Source organism: Poromitra crassiceps, assembly GCF_964638095.1.
Source record: "Poromitra crassiceps genome assembly, chromosome: 5".
Taxonomy (NCBI): Eukaryota; Metazoa; Chordata; class Actinopteri; order Beryciformes; family Melamphaidae; genus Poromitra; species Poromitra crassiceps.
Window position 1 is genome coordinate 48,314,413 of NC_139642.1, and position 12,193 is coordinate 48,326,605.

General features: G+C 47.7%; 1 protein-coding gene across 3 annotated transcripts in view; it reads right to left on the reverse strand.

Annotated features, from left to right (window-relative positions):
- The window catches only part of LOC310777225 (muscleblind-like protein 1), a 63,694-nt gene extending 53,471 nt beyond the window's left edge, over positions 1–10,223 (reverse strand). For all 3 annotated transcript variants that reach the window (XM_083637514.1, XM_083637512.1, XM_083637513.1), the window contains exon 1: positions 9,887–10,223. In XM_083637514.1, coding sequence (XP_083493640.1) covers positions 9,887–10,060 — 174 coding nt within the window. In that variant the 5' untranslated portion in view covers positions 10,061–10,223. The remainder of the gene's footprint in view (positions 1–9,886) is intronic.
- Positions 10,224–12,193: the final 1,970 nt, after the last annotated feature.

Sequence of the window (12,193 nt, forward strand, 5' to 3'; positions counted from 1 at the left end):
TAGAGCAAGGAAAGTGAAGAGATAACAAGAGAATAGGGAAGGCAATATGCATTGAGATGAGAGCCCAGTAGAAAATAGAGGGAGAGGTGTGTGTGTGTGTGTGGGGTGTGTGTGTGTGTGTGTGTGTGTGTGTGTGTGTGTGTGTGTGTGTGTGTGTGTGTGTGTGTGTGTGTGTGTGTGTGTGTGTGTGCGCGACTGTGCGTGCCGTGCGTGCATGCCGGTGTGTGTGCACGCACACGTGCTTGTGCACAACACAATCTCACAGATATTTGTGAAATAGCAACATTGGTCCACAGCACAAAATGTTTTGCCTCAGTCCAGCGTGTCGACAGCTCAGTCCACCGCTACTTCCTGGTTACAGAGTGTGACCAAGAGACAATATGGTGCTTAGTTCTTTTGGAAAACAGGTTTCTTTTGGCTTATTTATCTCATTAACCTATAGGCTATAGGCTACTCACTACATTGAAAAATGTGTGATTAAAATAATGGTTGTTGGTAGCCTATATGTACAGTGTCGACCCCCACAGATGTATGATTTGACTGCTTCCATGGGGACTCAGACACTTCCTTATGCGAGCACAGAACCCACTGGCCCATAACTTGATCCCTGGCTTTAGGCTGGTTTCACACCGACGACCCACGCCTTGCCTTGCCTCAACCCACGCCTACGCCGAGCTGGGCGTGAACCTGTTACACGCTTTTGCGATCACACCGCACGCCTTTTGCACGCCGAACCTGGAGCCGAGTCACAAGCGCCTCTCCTCTCTCCCGACTGTATTTTTTCACGTGTTGTCCAGAATTGTCATGGGTAGCCTCTAGGTAAAATAAATCTGATATATTTAATGTTCTATTGATGCTGGATATGTATAACCAGGTCTGACTATAGTCGGACATTTTAGAGAGGTGATCTTGCAAGAATATGTGCTGGCACAACAACATTGTCCATCTTGCTTCTTCGGTCGCTATTCTCCCTCATGAAGATTTGTTTGCCGACAGGGAGAAAGCCCCACGTGATAGCCACCCGTCAATCTTTCTCTCGCTCTCTCTCTCTGCTCAATACTGTTGTAGAAACTCCATTTTATTTTGAAATTCAGTTGACTTTGGCAGTTCCCACGGATATTGTCGCGTTTTTCTTTCATGGCTTGACAGAAAAGCCTGCCTGCACGCGCCTTGTCGGCGTGAAAATAGAACTCTCGCCTATTCGATAAAATCGGCAAGGCACAGGCAAGGCGTGGGTACACGCAGGGTTCACGCTCAGGCGTCCGGTGTACACAGCCTCATTGACTAAAACGGACGCCTATTTAAAAGCATGGGTAAAGGCAAGGCATAGGCAAGGCTTGGGTCGCCGGTGTGAAACCAGCCTTAGGCAACTAAAACAACGTGTTAAGGTTAGGGGAATGTTTTGGTCATGGCAATCAATCTATATGTAAATAAAACATGTAAACATCAGTTTGAAACTTGGGATGACCTGGATCATGGGGGTCTATAGGGAAATGTTTACAGCCATTCACCACCCTGACACCCTGACTTTGCACCACACTGCTGCCATGTTACACTGGTTCTGTGTCTCATCTCATATAGGACGAATCAGCGTGACATCACTGACACCCAAAAATGCATAACCCCGCGGCAGTTAACTAGTATGAGTTGTTCCAAACAAACGTTAATATCTCAAAAACTATACATCACATCGCTTATATTTTGACATTCTGAGTGAGAGCAGAATTAGCTCAAGAGTTTGCTGTATAATATATGCGTGTCGTGTTAAAGTTGTGTGAACTGTTGCAGTTTTAAAATTCTAGAGTCAGACGCTCAAACTCAGACTCCATAGGGTTCCATTGCCGTTGCCACCCAGTGACGCGGTTTGTTTACCAGAATGCTGCTCGGCTGATCCCTCGTATTCCTTTCATAGTGGGAACATGTTTTTCTCTGACTTTGTGCACGTATTTGCATCTTAGGAAAATGTGCTCATTTTTTGGGACAGCGGGCTCGTTAAGACGAGGTGGAAGTTGAATATGAACCAATTAGCGTTCCTTTCCTTTCTTGGGGAGAACCCAACAGTCAAACCAAGTTCCTGTCACATGACATCTCCTTATTTGTAATTCTCTCTTTCTTTCAAATCTCCCAGCTTCATTAAGAGAGGCAAAAAGGGGAAGATGCCAACTAAATATTATTATTTATTTATTTATTTATAGTGTGAGACTGTATTTCTCTCAAGACAATAACATAATCAATACAAATGTATATCCATGGCCACTTTGAAGGTTTTCAGATGATATTATTTCACTTGAAATAAGAAAATCATTGGTTAGTCCTCATCCGTTGATTTGTTAGACTGCATGAAAAGACTGACAACATCAACAACAACCTCTATTTTGGGCTAAAATTTATACAAAATGAGAAGGAAATAAAGCCTTGCAGACAGGAAAAATGCTATCTTAAATAACATTACCTGCAGCTAAAACACACTTTCTCTTCCTGCGCCCCTGTTATGTCTAATAAAAACGATGTATAATAATCTGTTGAATTTCAGAAACTTTCCTTGCTAACTTATCATTTTCGGAGCTATGAATTCCACAGATAGATCGCCTAACAGGAGAAGTAAATCAGCAGCTTGTTATAAATGTCTGCCCTGAAACATGACGAGATCCACAGCAACATTTCCGCAAGATGTTTCCTAGGCAACACATTTACTTGATTTATCCTATCAACTTTTTCTAGGCGGAGGGGAAGCTGGGGCACCGTGTTAAATTATCAGTATTAAAAATAATAGTTGTGGTATTTGATATAAAGCAGGGGCCAAACGTTTTTAAACCAGAAAACTCCTGCAAAAATTCATTTTCTATATAAATAAGTATACGACACATACCGGTAGTAGTGTATTGATGTGCTCACCTATTACAATGGACATTTTTTATCTGTATATTTTCACATTTTCTCGCTCGAGATTCCGCGAGACGAGGGGTTTCCCACAGAGCGCCAGCTCCGCTTGGTATTGGTCCATGATTGGCAAGCTGTGAGGTCACTGGACAGGCGACTTGTCAATCACACCCAAAAGTATTTTCTATCATCAATTTTACTCTAAACGGGTGAGTTATATAAAAATTCACGCCCGGTAGAGTTGTCATGAAAGGTGAAATTAGCCATATAGACCAAAACCGTCTTTTGAACCAGGCTGTAAATATGTTTAATCCTGTTGTAAAGTCAAGCATGTTAACATGGGGGAGAACGCGCAACGACTCCCTTTTGGAGCCAGCCTCAAGTGGCCATTCGAGTAACTACAACTTTTATCACTTGAGCTTCATCTGTCCAAGCCCGAGCTTGCCACCTGGATATAAAGGAAAAACATTTCCTCATTAATTGTGTTGTTTAGTCATTAGTTAACAATTCCCAGATTGCCCATCAGATCCAAAATGGCCTTCAATGTTGAGGTCAAAGCGGGTACGGTAAATTCAATTGCCACATTTTACAACAGCTATCTTGTTGTCAATCCAGTGTCAGAAAAGAGCAGAATGCCCATGTGTGTGTATGTGCATCATCAGTAGCCAGGCCATCTCGTCTACTGTTTGTACTGTATTGGAGCCCCTGTGGCTGTTTGGCACATTCTCACCTGTTTCCCATCACAGCATATTGGCGAGTTTATTGTGTTTCGTCAACCTAAATACCCCCAGATTTACTTCTCATTCACTTCAGATGAAACCGGCTTCCACTCCAGCTGCTAATGGCAACAAGCTGTTGAACTTCTGTAGCAGGAGTCAAACTGTGTGGTTTTGAACTTCTGGTAATATTATAATATGCCAGTGCTATGATATTACCATGGTGAAAATATACACAACAGGAGTACAAGCACACGACGACTTTCATGCGCCGAAACACAATGAAGCTGTTGTTGCAATAGGAACATGCACTTCCATGAGAACTCATCCCATTCAGCTATACTATCAACCAAACGCTGATTCTTAATTCTAATTCAACACTCTAGAGCTGACGGCAACGTTGAGTGAATGACCACCGTGCCAGTTATTTAAAAAAAAGTAGTGCTGTGAAAATGCCTATCTGTAATCCAAAATGTTTCCTCCCTCATTTTGAGCCTGCTGTGTTTGGTGCTGGGACGGTTTCAAGCTCAGAGGGTCAGTCTCTCTGTAAGGGCCAATCCCGGAGAGCCTCTGTCTCTGACTCATTTCCTGTTTGCCTCTATCGCGCCATGCTCTGTTGCTCTGTTGGAACTTTCCACTATATTCACTGCGAGCAAACACATTTCTCAAGATAACACACTGAGAACCCGAATAAGGTGTAAGATAGAGGAAAAAGACAGACAGACAGACAGACAGACAGACAGACAGACAGACAGACAGACAGCCAGACAGACAGGCAAACCTACAAGCAGAGGAGAATGTGGATGAAAGATAAACAACGTGTTTATTAGATTTGAGATTGGCCTATTTCAACACGATCAAGAGAAAAGGCCAGAGAATAACCAATGTGCCTTTTTTTTTCTCTCGCAATATGGGCGTCACCTTCCTCTGCCGGCCCGGATTTTAAAAGGCCCCTCCCCTTCCTCTGCCGGTGTAGGTACGGATTTGACTCGGGCTACAGATTCGGCTCGCCCCACCCGATGTGCTCAGCTCGGGGTCCACAGCAGGGTCTAACCCTAACCCCTAACCCCTAACCCTGATTCATAGTTTTTATGTCTATCATGTCCGATAACATCAGTGGCTTAGCGTTAGCTTGTTAGCTAATCTACGTACAGCCAATCACAATGCGTGCCCGTGAATGCCCCGAGCTGAAATTGGACCCGAGCCGAAATTGCACCAGCCTGCATGTCAAAAGGCCGGTGGTGTGACAAATTCTCCTTGAGTGCCAATAAGCCACGTGTCCCCCCTCCTTCCATCCCTTCACTCCCCAGTTGTCTCCACATCACCCTGGCTGCCCTTCCCTCTCCCCGTGCCCCCTCGCTCCCCATCCCTGGCTCTGTGCTCGCTCCTCATCCCTGGCTCTGTGCTCGCTCCTCATCCCTGGCTCTGTGCTCGCTCCTCATCCCTGGCTCTGTGCTCGCTCCTCATCCCTGGCTCTGCGCTATGAATTCATCTGCACATAGCAGATCTATCATTGTGTCACGGAGGCAGGGAAGGGAGGCAGACTGTGGAATGCCCTGGCATCGAGAGCGACGCGGAGGGGAAGGAGGGGGGGGGGGGGGGGGGGGTGAGCGAGCGCGGGTGGCGCTATGCTTCCTCGCACATTCCCTGCTTGCACTTGCTCTTGGCCCGTCTGGCTCAGTTCTGCCTGTCTGTTTCCATGATCCATGCCATGGCCCATTTGCTACCCGTGGCTACCGACACCAAACCAAGCCATCCCCTCGCTCCAACCAAGCAGCCCGTAACTGTAATGACACAGCGCGAGCTTTGGCTTTGGACCTGTGTGACTGATTTCCAGCCCTGGGCTTCAGTTACCCCGAGTAACCTCGCCAATCAGATAGGAGACAAATTACAGGACATGTGCAACAACACGGTAGACCAAACCCCATTGAGTCGTCTCGCTACCTGCTCTACAGCAGCGGGCCTGCACCTGAGCCCAGATAAACGGAACCGATTATTGTTCTATCTGGCACAGTTCCAGCATCTTCGATCATGGAGAGAACAGGACAAAGCCGTGTGACTGGATGCTCGGCTCAGTGGTCTGGAATGGTTATCGGTGTCGTTGGGCACATAGACATGCATTATGTATGTGTGCACTTGTGTTTATGGACTATGTGCTGTGCGTGTGCGTGTAACGCGTTGCGGTTCCTTTGAGGTCTGGCTTGGCTCTCTGCCACGGCACACGCTGCCACGGCTGACCCTTCACACACCATCTCAGTGCTGTTGGGAAAATAACAGAGAGACCAGATGTCTTGGTGTGTTGTGTGTGTGTGTGTGTGTGTGTGTGTGGTGTGTGTGTGTGTGTGTGTGTGTGTGTGTGTGTGTGTGTGTGTGTGCGTGCGTGTGTGTGTGTGTGTGGGGCTGTTCACAACTCTTTTACTGCGCGTGTGTCGCCATCTTTATGATTCAATGTCTCGTTATTACGATTATCTCGTCTTCTCCACTTTTTTTTGACTGAGCTTTATTCGGGGCGTTTCGAGATCCTTCACCACAAAATGACAGCTACCCTGACAAGAAGAACGACATCCAACTCACTGTGAAGGAGTTATTACCTAAATTAAACTCGAAAGCACTTTGCTTGCGAAATATTGACACGTTGTACAGATGCGAGTATATTCAGTCGTGCTTTCGAAATATTGGGCAATAAACATCAGGCAGCCTTTTCTTCCCAAAATGGAGAGCATTTTGCAATGAAACCATTGATTTATTTTTACTTTCCTTACCACTTCTTCCCAACCTACTCCTCCACTCCATTTCTCTCTCTCTTTCTATTCTCTCCTATTTGCTTCTCTCTTTCCGCCATCTCTGGGAGAGAGACGCTGCATGGTGTGTGTGTGTGTGTGTGTGTGGGGGGGGGGGGGGGGGGGGGGGGGGAGTGAGTGTGTTGTCTAAGTGCCAGGGCAGAAATAGACAGTAAATTACAGAGCCTTGTGAGAACACCCCACTGTGTTGCATAGCCTCAAAATAACACACACACAGACACACAGACACACAGACACACACACACACACACACACACACACACACACACACACACACACACACACACACACACACACACACACATGAAATACACAGTGTGCTACCCTGCTCCTATATTTCCACTCAACCTGTTGATGTGACGCTGTCTTGCGACGTGCCAGACGACAGTCCTCTAAAGCAGTGGTTCCCAACCTTTTTACACCAAGTACCACCTGAGAAAGTAGTTGGCTCTCCAAGTACCACCATATGACCGACGTTAAAATACAGTCTATTCAGCCAGGCCCGTAGCCAGGGTTTGAGAAATACCAAGGTCATTTTAGCGCGGCGTGGGGGGACCAGGGGGGGCTGTGCACCCCCGGATAGAAAATTTTGTCCATTTTAAAGTAAAATGCTTCAATCTGGTGCACTTTGAGAGCAAAATGAAGAGGCTAGATCTATAAAGAACTACATACATCATGTTAGATTAATATCCTCTTTACTGTGCTGTTGCTTTAAAATGATACAAAAAATAAATGTCTCCCCATATGATATAATTTATATTCTGCATACAGGTCACATGGCAGAATACTGCTCAATTAAATACAATGGCCCATCTACACAAACATCACTTACAGGGGAGTTACTTACCCATTCACTTCAATAGAACTGTCCCCAAAGTCTAGCCCCAATCTAGCCTCAATGCAAAATCTGAATGTTGTGAGTTATCTCTCTTCTATAGCACACAGAGAGGAAGCAAATTGTTGCATTTCCGATCAACTGTCGCATTAAAACATCAATGACAGATTAATAGATCTGGGGACCGAGGTCATGACCTTGGTGTCCTCAATGGTAGCTACGGGCCTGTATTCAGCTATGCACAGTTCACGCAGGAGGCAAATTTATTCCAACCTGCAGCCTATGTGCAACCTGCAGCAGCTGCACTTGTGCTGGGTTGACTGCTTCACCTCCTTGTGCTTCATCGTTGCTGCTCTCCTCTACTACAGCTCTTTTACGATTCCCTCCCGTTTTGATCCACTTCATAATTTAAACATTGGGATTCCAGGGATCAAGTACCACCAGCAGGGGGGGCGCAAGTACCACCTACCTTGAGAAACACTGCCAATAATATTAATAATAATTATTATTATTTCACTTTCACATGTTTGAAAACTACTACTAATGACCACCATGGATTTTGCACAAAAACTAAAAAAAAAAAAAAAAAAAAGTTTTTTTTTTTTTTTTTTTTTTTTTGAATTTTCACAGAGCCTTCCAAGTACCACCAGCAGGGGTCGCAAGTACCACCTACGGTACGCGTACCGTAGGTTGGGAACCACTGCTCTAAAGCAAAGGGTTCCCACACTTTTCAGCCCCCGACCCCCAAAATAACCGTGTCAGAGGCTCGCGAATCCGCACTACCATGGGAGGTGGTTGAAGCATACAAACATTTGTGCGCACATGCACTAAATAGAGTAAACTAAACAAACAAAACCTAACAATTATGGTTATTATTAATCGTTTTTACATCATATTTCACACATTCTAGAAATCATCTCGCAACCCAGCCATCGGTGTCCAGCGATTCGCCCGGGGGGTCCCGACCCCCACTGCTCTAAAGTCATGTACCAGCGAGGGAGAACCACTGCTCTAAAGTCATGTACCAGCGAGGGAGAACCACTGCTCTAAAGTCATGTACCAGCGAGGGAGAACCACTGCTCTAAAGTCATGTACCAGCGAGGGAGAACCACTGCTCTAAAGTCATGTACCAGCGAGGGAGAACCACTGCTCTAAAGTCATGTACCAGTGAGGGAGAACCACTGCTCTAAAGTCATGTACCAGTGAGGGAGAACCACTGCTCTAAAGTCATGTACCAGTGAGGGAGAACCACTGCTCTAAAGTCATGTACCAGCAGAGAACCACTGCTCTAAAGTCATGTACCAGCGAGGGAGAACCACTGCTCTAAAGTCATGTACCAGCAGAGAACCACTGCTCTAAAGTCATGTACCAGTGAGGGAGAACCACTGCTCTAAAGTCATGTACCAGTGAGGGAGAACCACTGCTCTAAAGTCATGTACCAGTGAGGGAGAACCACTGCTCTAAAGTCATGTACCAGCGATGGAGAACCACTGCTCTAAAGTCATGTACCAGTGAGGGAGAACCACTGCTCTAAAGTCATGTACCAGTGAGGGAGAACCACTGCTCTAAAGTCATGTACCAGCGAGGGAGAACCACTGCTCTAAAGTCATGTACCAGTGAGGGAGAACCACTGCTCTAAAGTCATGTACCAGTGAGGGAGAACCACTGCTCTAAAGTCATGTATCAGTGAGGGAGAACCACTGCTCTAAAGTCATGTACCAGCGATGGAGAACCACTGCTCTAAAGTCATGTACCAGTGAGGGAGAACCACTGCTCTAAAGTCATGTACCAGTGAGGGAGAACCACTGCTCTAAAGTCATGTACCAGTGAGGGAGAACCACTGCTCTAAAGTCATGTATCAGTGAGGGAGAACCACTGCTCTAAAGTCATGTACCAGCGATGGAGAACCACTGCTCTAAAGTCATGTACCAGTGAGGGAGAACCACTGCTCTAAAGTCATGTACCAGTGAGGGAGAACCACTGCTCTAAAGTCATGTACCAGTGAGGGAGAACCACTGCTCTAAAGTCATGTACCAGTGAGGGAGAACCACTGCTCTAAAGTCATGTACCAGTGAGGGAGAACCACTGCAGGGAGAACCACTGCTCTAAAGTCATGTACCAGCGAGGGAAACTTTGAGTCTGATTCACAGCTGTTAATGCAATTAATGCCTCCTCTCTTCTTACCAAGGCTCACCACACACGCACACGCACGCACGCACACACGCACGAGCACACACACACACACACACACACACACACACACATATAGATGTGTATGTATCTGCTTGCCGAGGTTCGAGGTTTCACCCTGTGGCTACTCTTAAGGAGCAGCACCTCTCTCGCTCTCCAGGAAAGTCACCGCTGTTTCCTGACATTTCGATCCAGAGCTTTACAACTTACTAGGGGCCTCTAGCGTCTGGGCCGCTCTCCAAGAGGAAGGCCTAATCTTCCCCAGGAACCCGCAGTCTTTCCCTTTCCCTCATCCCTTCGGCGTCAAAGTGTGAACCATCGGCTACAGCTTTTCTCATAGTTCACCGCGTCCCCGGCGTTCCCAAGTCCCAGCTGAAATCAGAAAGTGCTCCTCAACAGCTCAACGCCACAAAGCGACAACAAATGGCGGCGATCACAGTCGTAAAAAAATATTTCCTCCTCACCTTGAGCGAGTCGAAACAAGCGATGACCCTTCCGTTCTCCACCTGACAGCTCTTGGCAGGATGGGCGAACTTGCACTCGCTGTCCGGCCGCGAGCACGTTCCTCTCTGGAATTCCCGGCAGACCTCCAGCGTCAGCCACTTTGTGTCCCGCATTGGTGTCACACTCACCGCCATTTTGAAGCAGGCAGGAGCGCTCGCTTGGGAGTAATAGATATCCAGCAAATACAAATACGCCTGTGGCTCTGTGTGTTTCTAATGGCACTGGGGAGAAGGAGAATGGCGAGGGAAATGACATGGGAGAGAGAGCCAGCCTCGAGATGTTTTGTCTCCGAGCTCGTTCGCTGAGTTGGAACCCGGTGAGGCCTGGGCGTCGCCTACTGAGGCCTGGGCGTCGCCTACTGAGGCCTGGGCGTCGCCTACTGAGGCCTGGGCGTCGTCTACCACCTGCAGCCCATCAGGAGAGTCTGTTTGTGGCTCTGATGAGAATCCTTACAGCCTGTCACCCAGGGCCGGGCCTGCTTTATAATCTCTCTCTCTCTCTCTCTCCCTCTCTCTCTCTCTCATATGCAGACACACTCACTCTATCTCCTCTCTCCTCACCTGAACTGTCAGACGAGACGAATGGCAAAACACATTATCAATCGGGTTGGCCCATGATGAAGGGATGCGGGGCGGGTGGAAAGGGGGAATGAAGGGAGGAAGAGGAAGAGGGGACGAAGGCAATAAAAGCTGTCTGTCCTCAGGATCAGGCTCTGTGTCGGCTGGCAGACAGGGCGAGGGGAGGGGGGAGGGAGGGAGGGAGGGAGGGAGGCGTTCAGGGCTCAGCGGACAGGATTGGCAGTCCTGGCAGTCCTGGGGCTCCCGGTGTGACTGGCACCTCCAGCAGACATGGACAGGCACAGAGGCAGAGGCGGCTTCGGCAGAGCCAAACTGCCACGGGGGTCAGCGAAAGAAGGCACTTCTCTCTGTGGAGCAGGAGGGAAGAGTGTCAGTGGAGCAGAGCTGAACACACACACACACACACACACACACACACACACGCACACAAACATACACACACACACAGTCAAACAACAGCGAGGTTATACACGTTCCCTCACAGCTTCATTCATACATGCATTCATTCTCTGGCACACCCTCACAGAGGCTGCCAGGCCCTCAAGTGGAAAATCAAATCAAAAGCCATATCACTAACAGTAAAGCTGAGGCAGTCAGGCAGAGATGATCTGTTTAAAAAGGAGACAGTGCCTGGAGGGTCAAAGCGCCTAAAAAACAGTCTCCACCTCCATAACACAGCATGTTTTCCTGCTGGAGTGCGTGACATTCACCTCCGCCACAGTCTCCTCCCATTTTTTTCGCCGAGGTGTGCTAGCGATTGGATGAGATGGTCTGCTCTCTCAGGGCCCCCTGGTGATTGGATGAGATGGTCTGCTCTCTCAGGGCCCCCTGGTGATTGGATGAGATGGTCTGCTCTCTCAGGGTCCCCTGGTGATTGGATGAGATGGTCTGCTCTCTCAGGGCCCCCTGGTGTTTCATAGGCTTGTAGGATGGCAGCACTTTGACCCTCCAGGCACTGTCTCCTTTCTAAACAAATCATCTCTGCCTGACTGCCTCAGCTTTACTGTTAGTGATATGGCTTTTCATTGGATTTTGCAGGTAGGGTCACAAGGCCGTTTTGAGTGGGATGTGTGCATGAAAGAAAAAGTTATTCTACTCCTTGAGGATGCCGGCATCCGTGGCCAACATTACTGTCTTTCAGAGTCTGTAGCGGGCCTCATTTTTAAAGCTAGAGTGAAGATACTGGTATCCCGTGAAATGAGAACACCTGAAACCCATGGCACACCAATCAAACATTCTCCAACAGTTGTTTGATTGGTGTGCCATGAGCTTTAAGGCACCCATTGGTACCAAACATGTCTTGTTACACTGCGTACCGTCCTCAGCACAGCTGGCCCTTGCTTACTCTGCAGCAGAATACTGTGCTCCTGTCTGGTCCAGGTCATCTCATACACACCATGTGGACACCCAGCTTAACACAACCATGCAAATCATAACCGGGACTATTTGCTCTGCACCACTGCCCTGGCTCCCTGTCCTACCCAACATAACCCCCCTACATATCTGACCAGACACACTTACTCAAAGGATGCTCTAAAGGTCAAAGATCTCCCCATCTACCAATGCACTAAGACATCTTCAATCCACCTACTGCTAGTCTCCCATCCTGACGTCCAATTTGGAAGAAAACTCCACCAGCCGACTTTACCACCCAAGCTGCTTGGGGAAAGGAATGGGAGTCCAAGGATG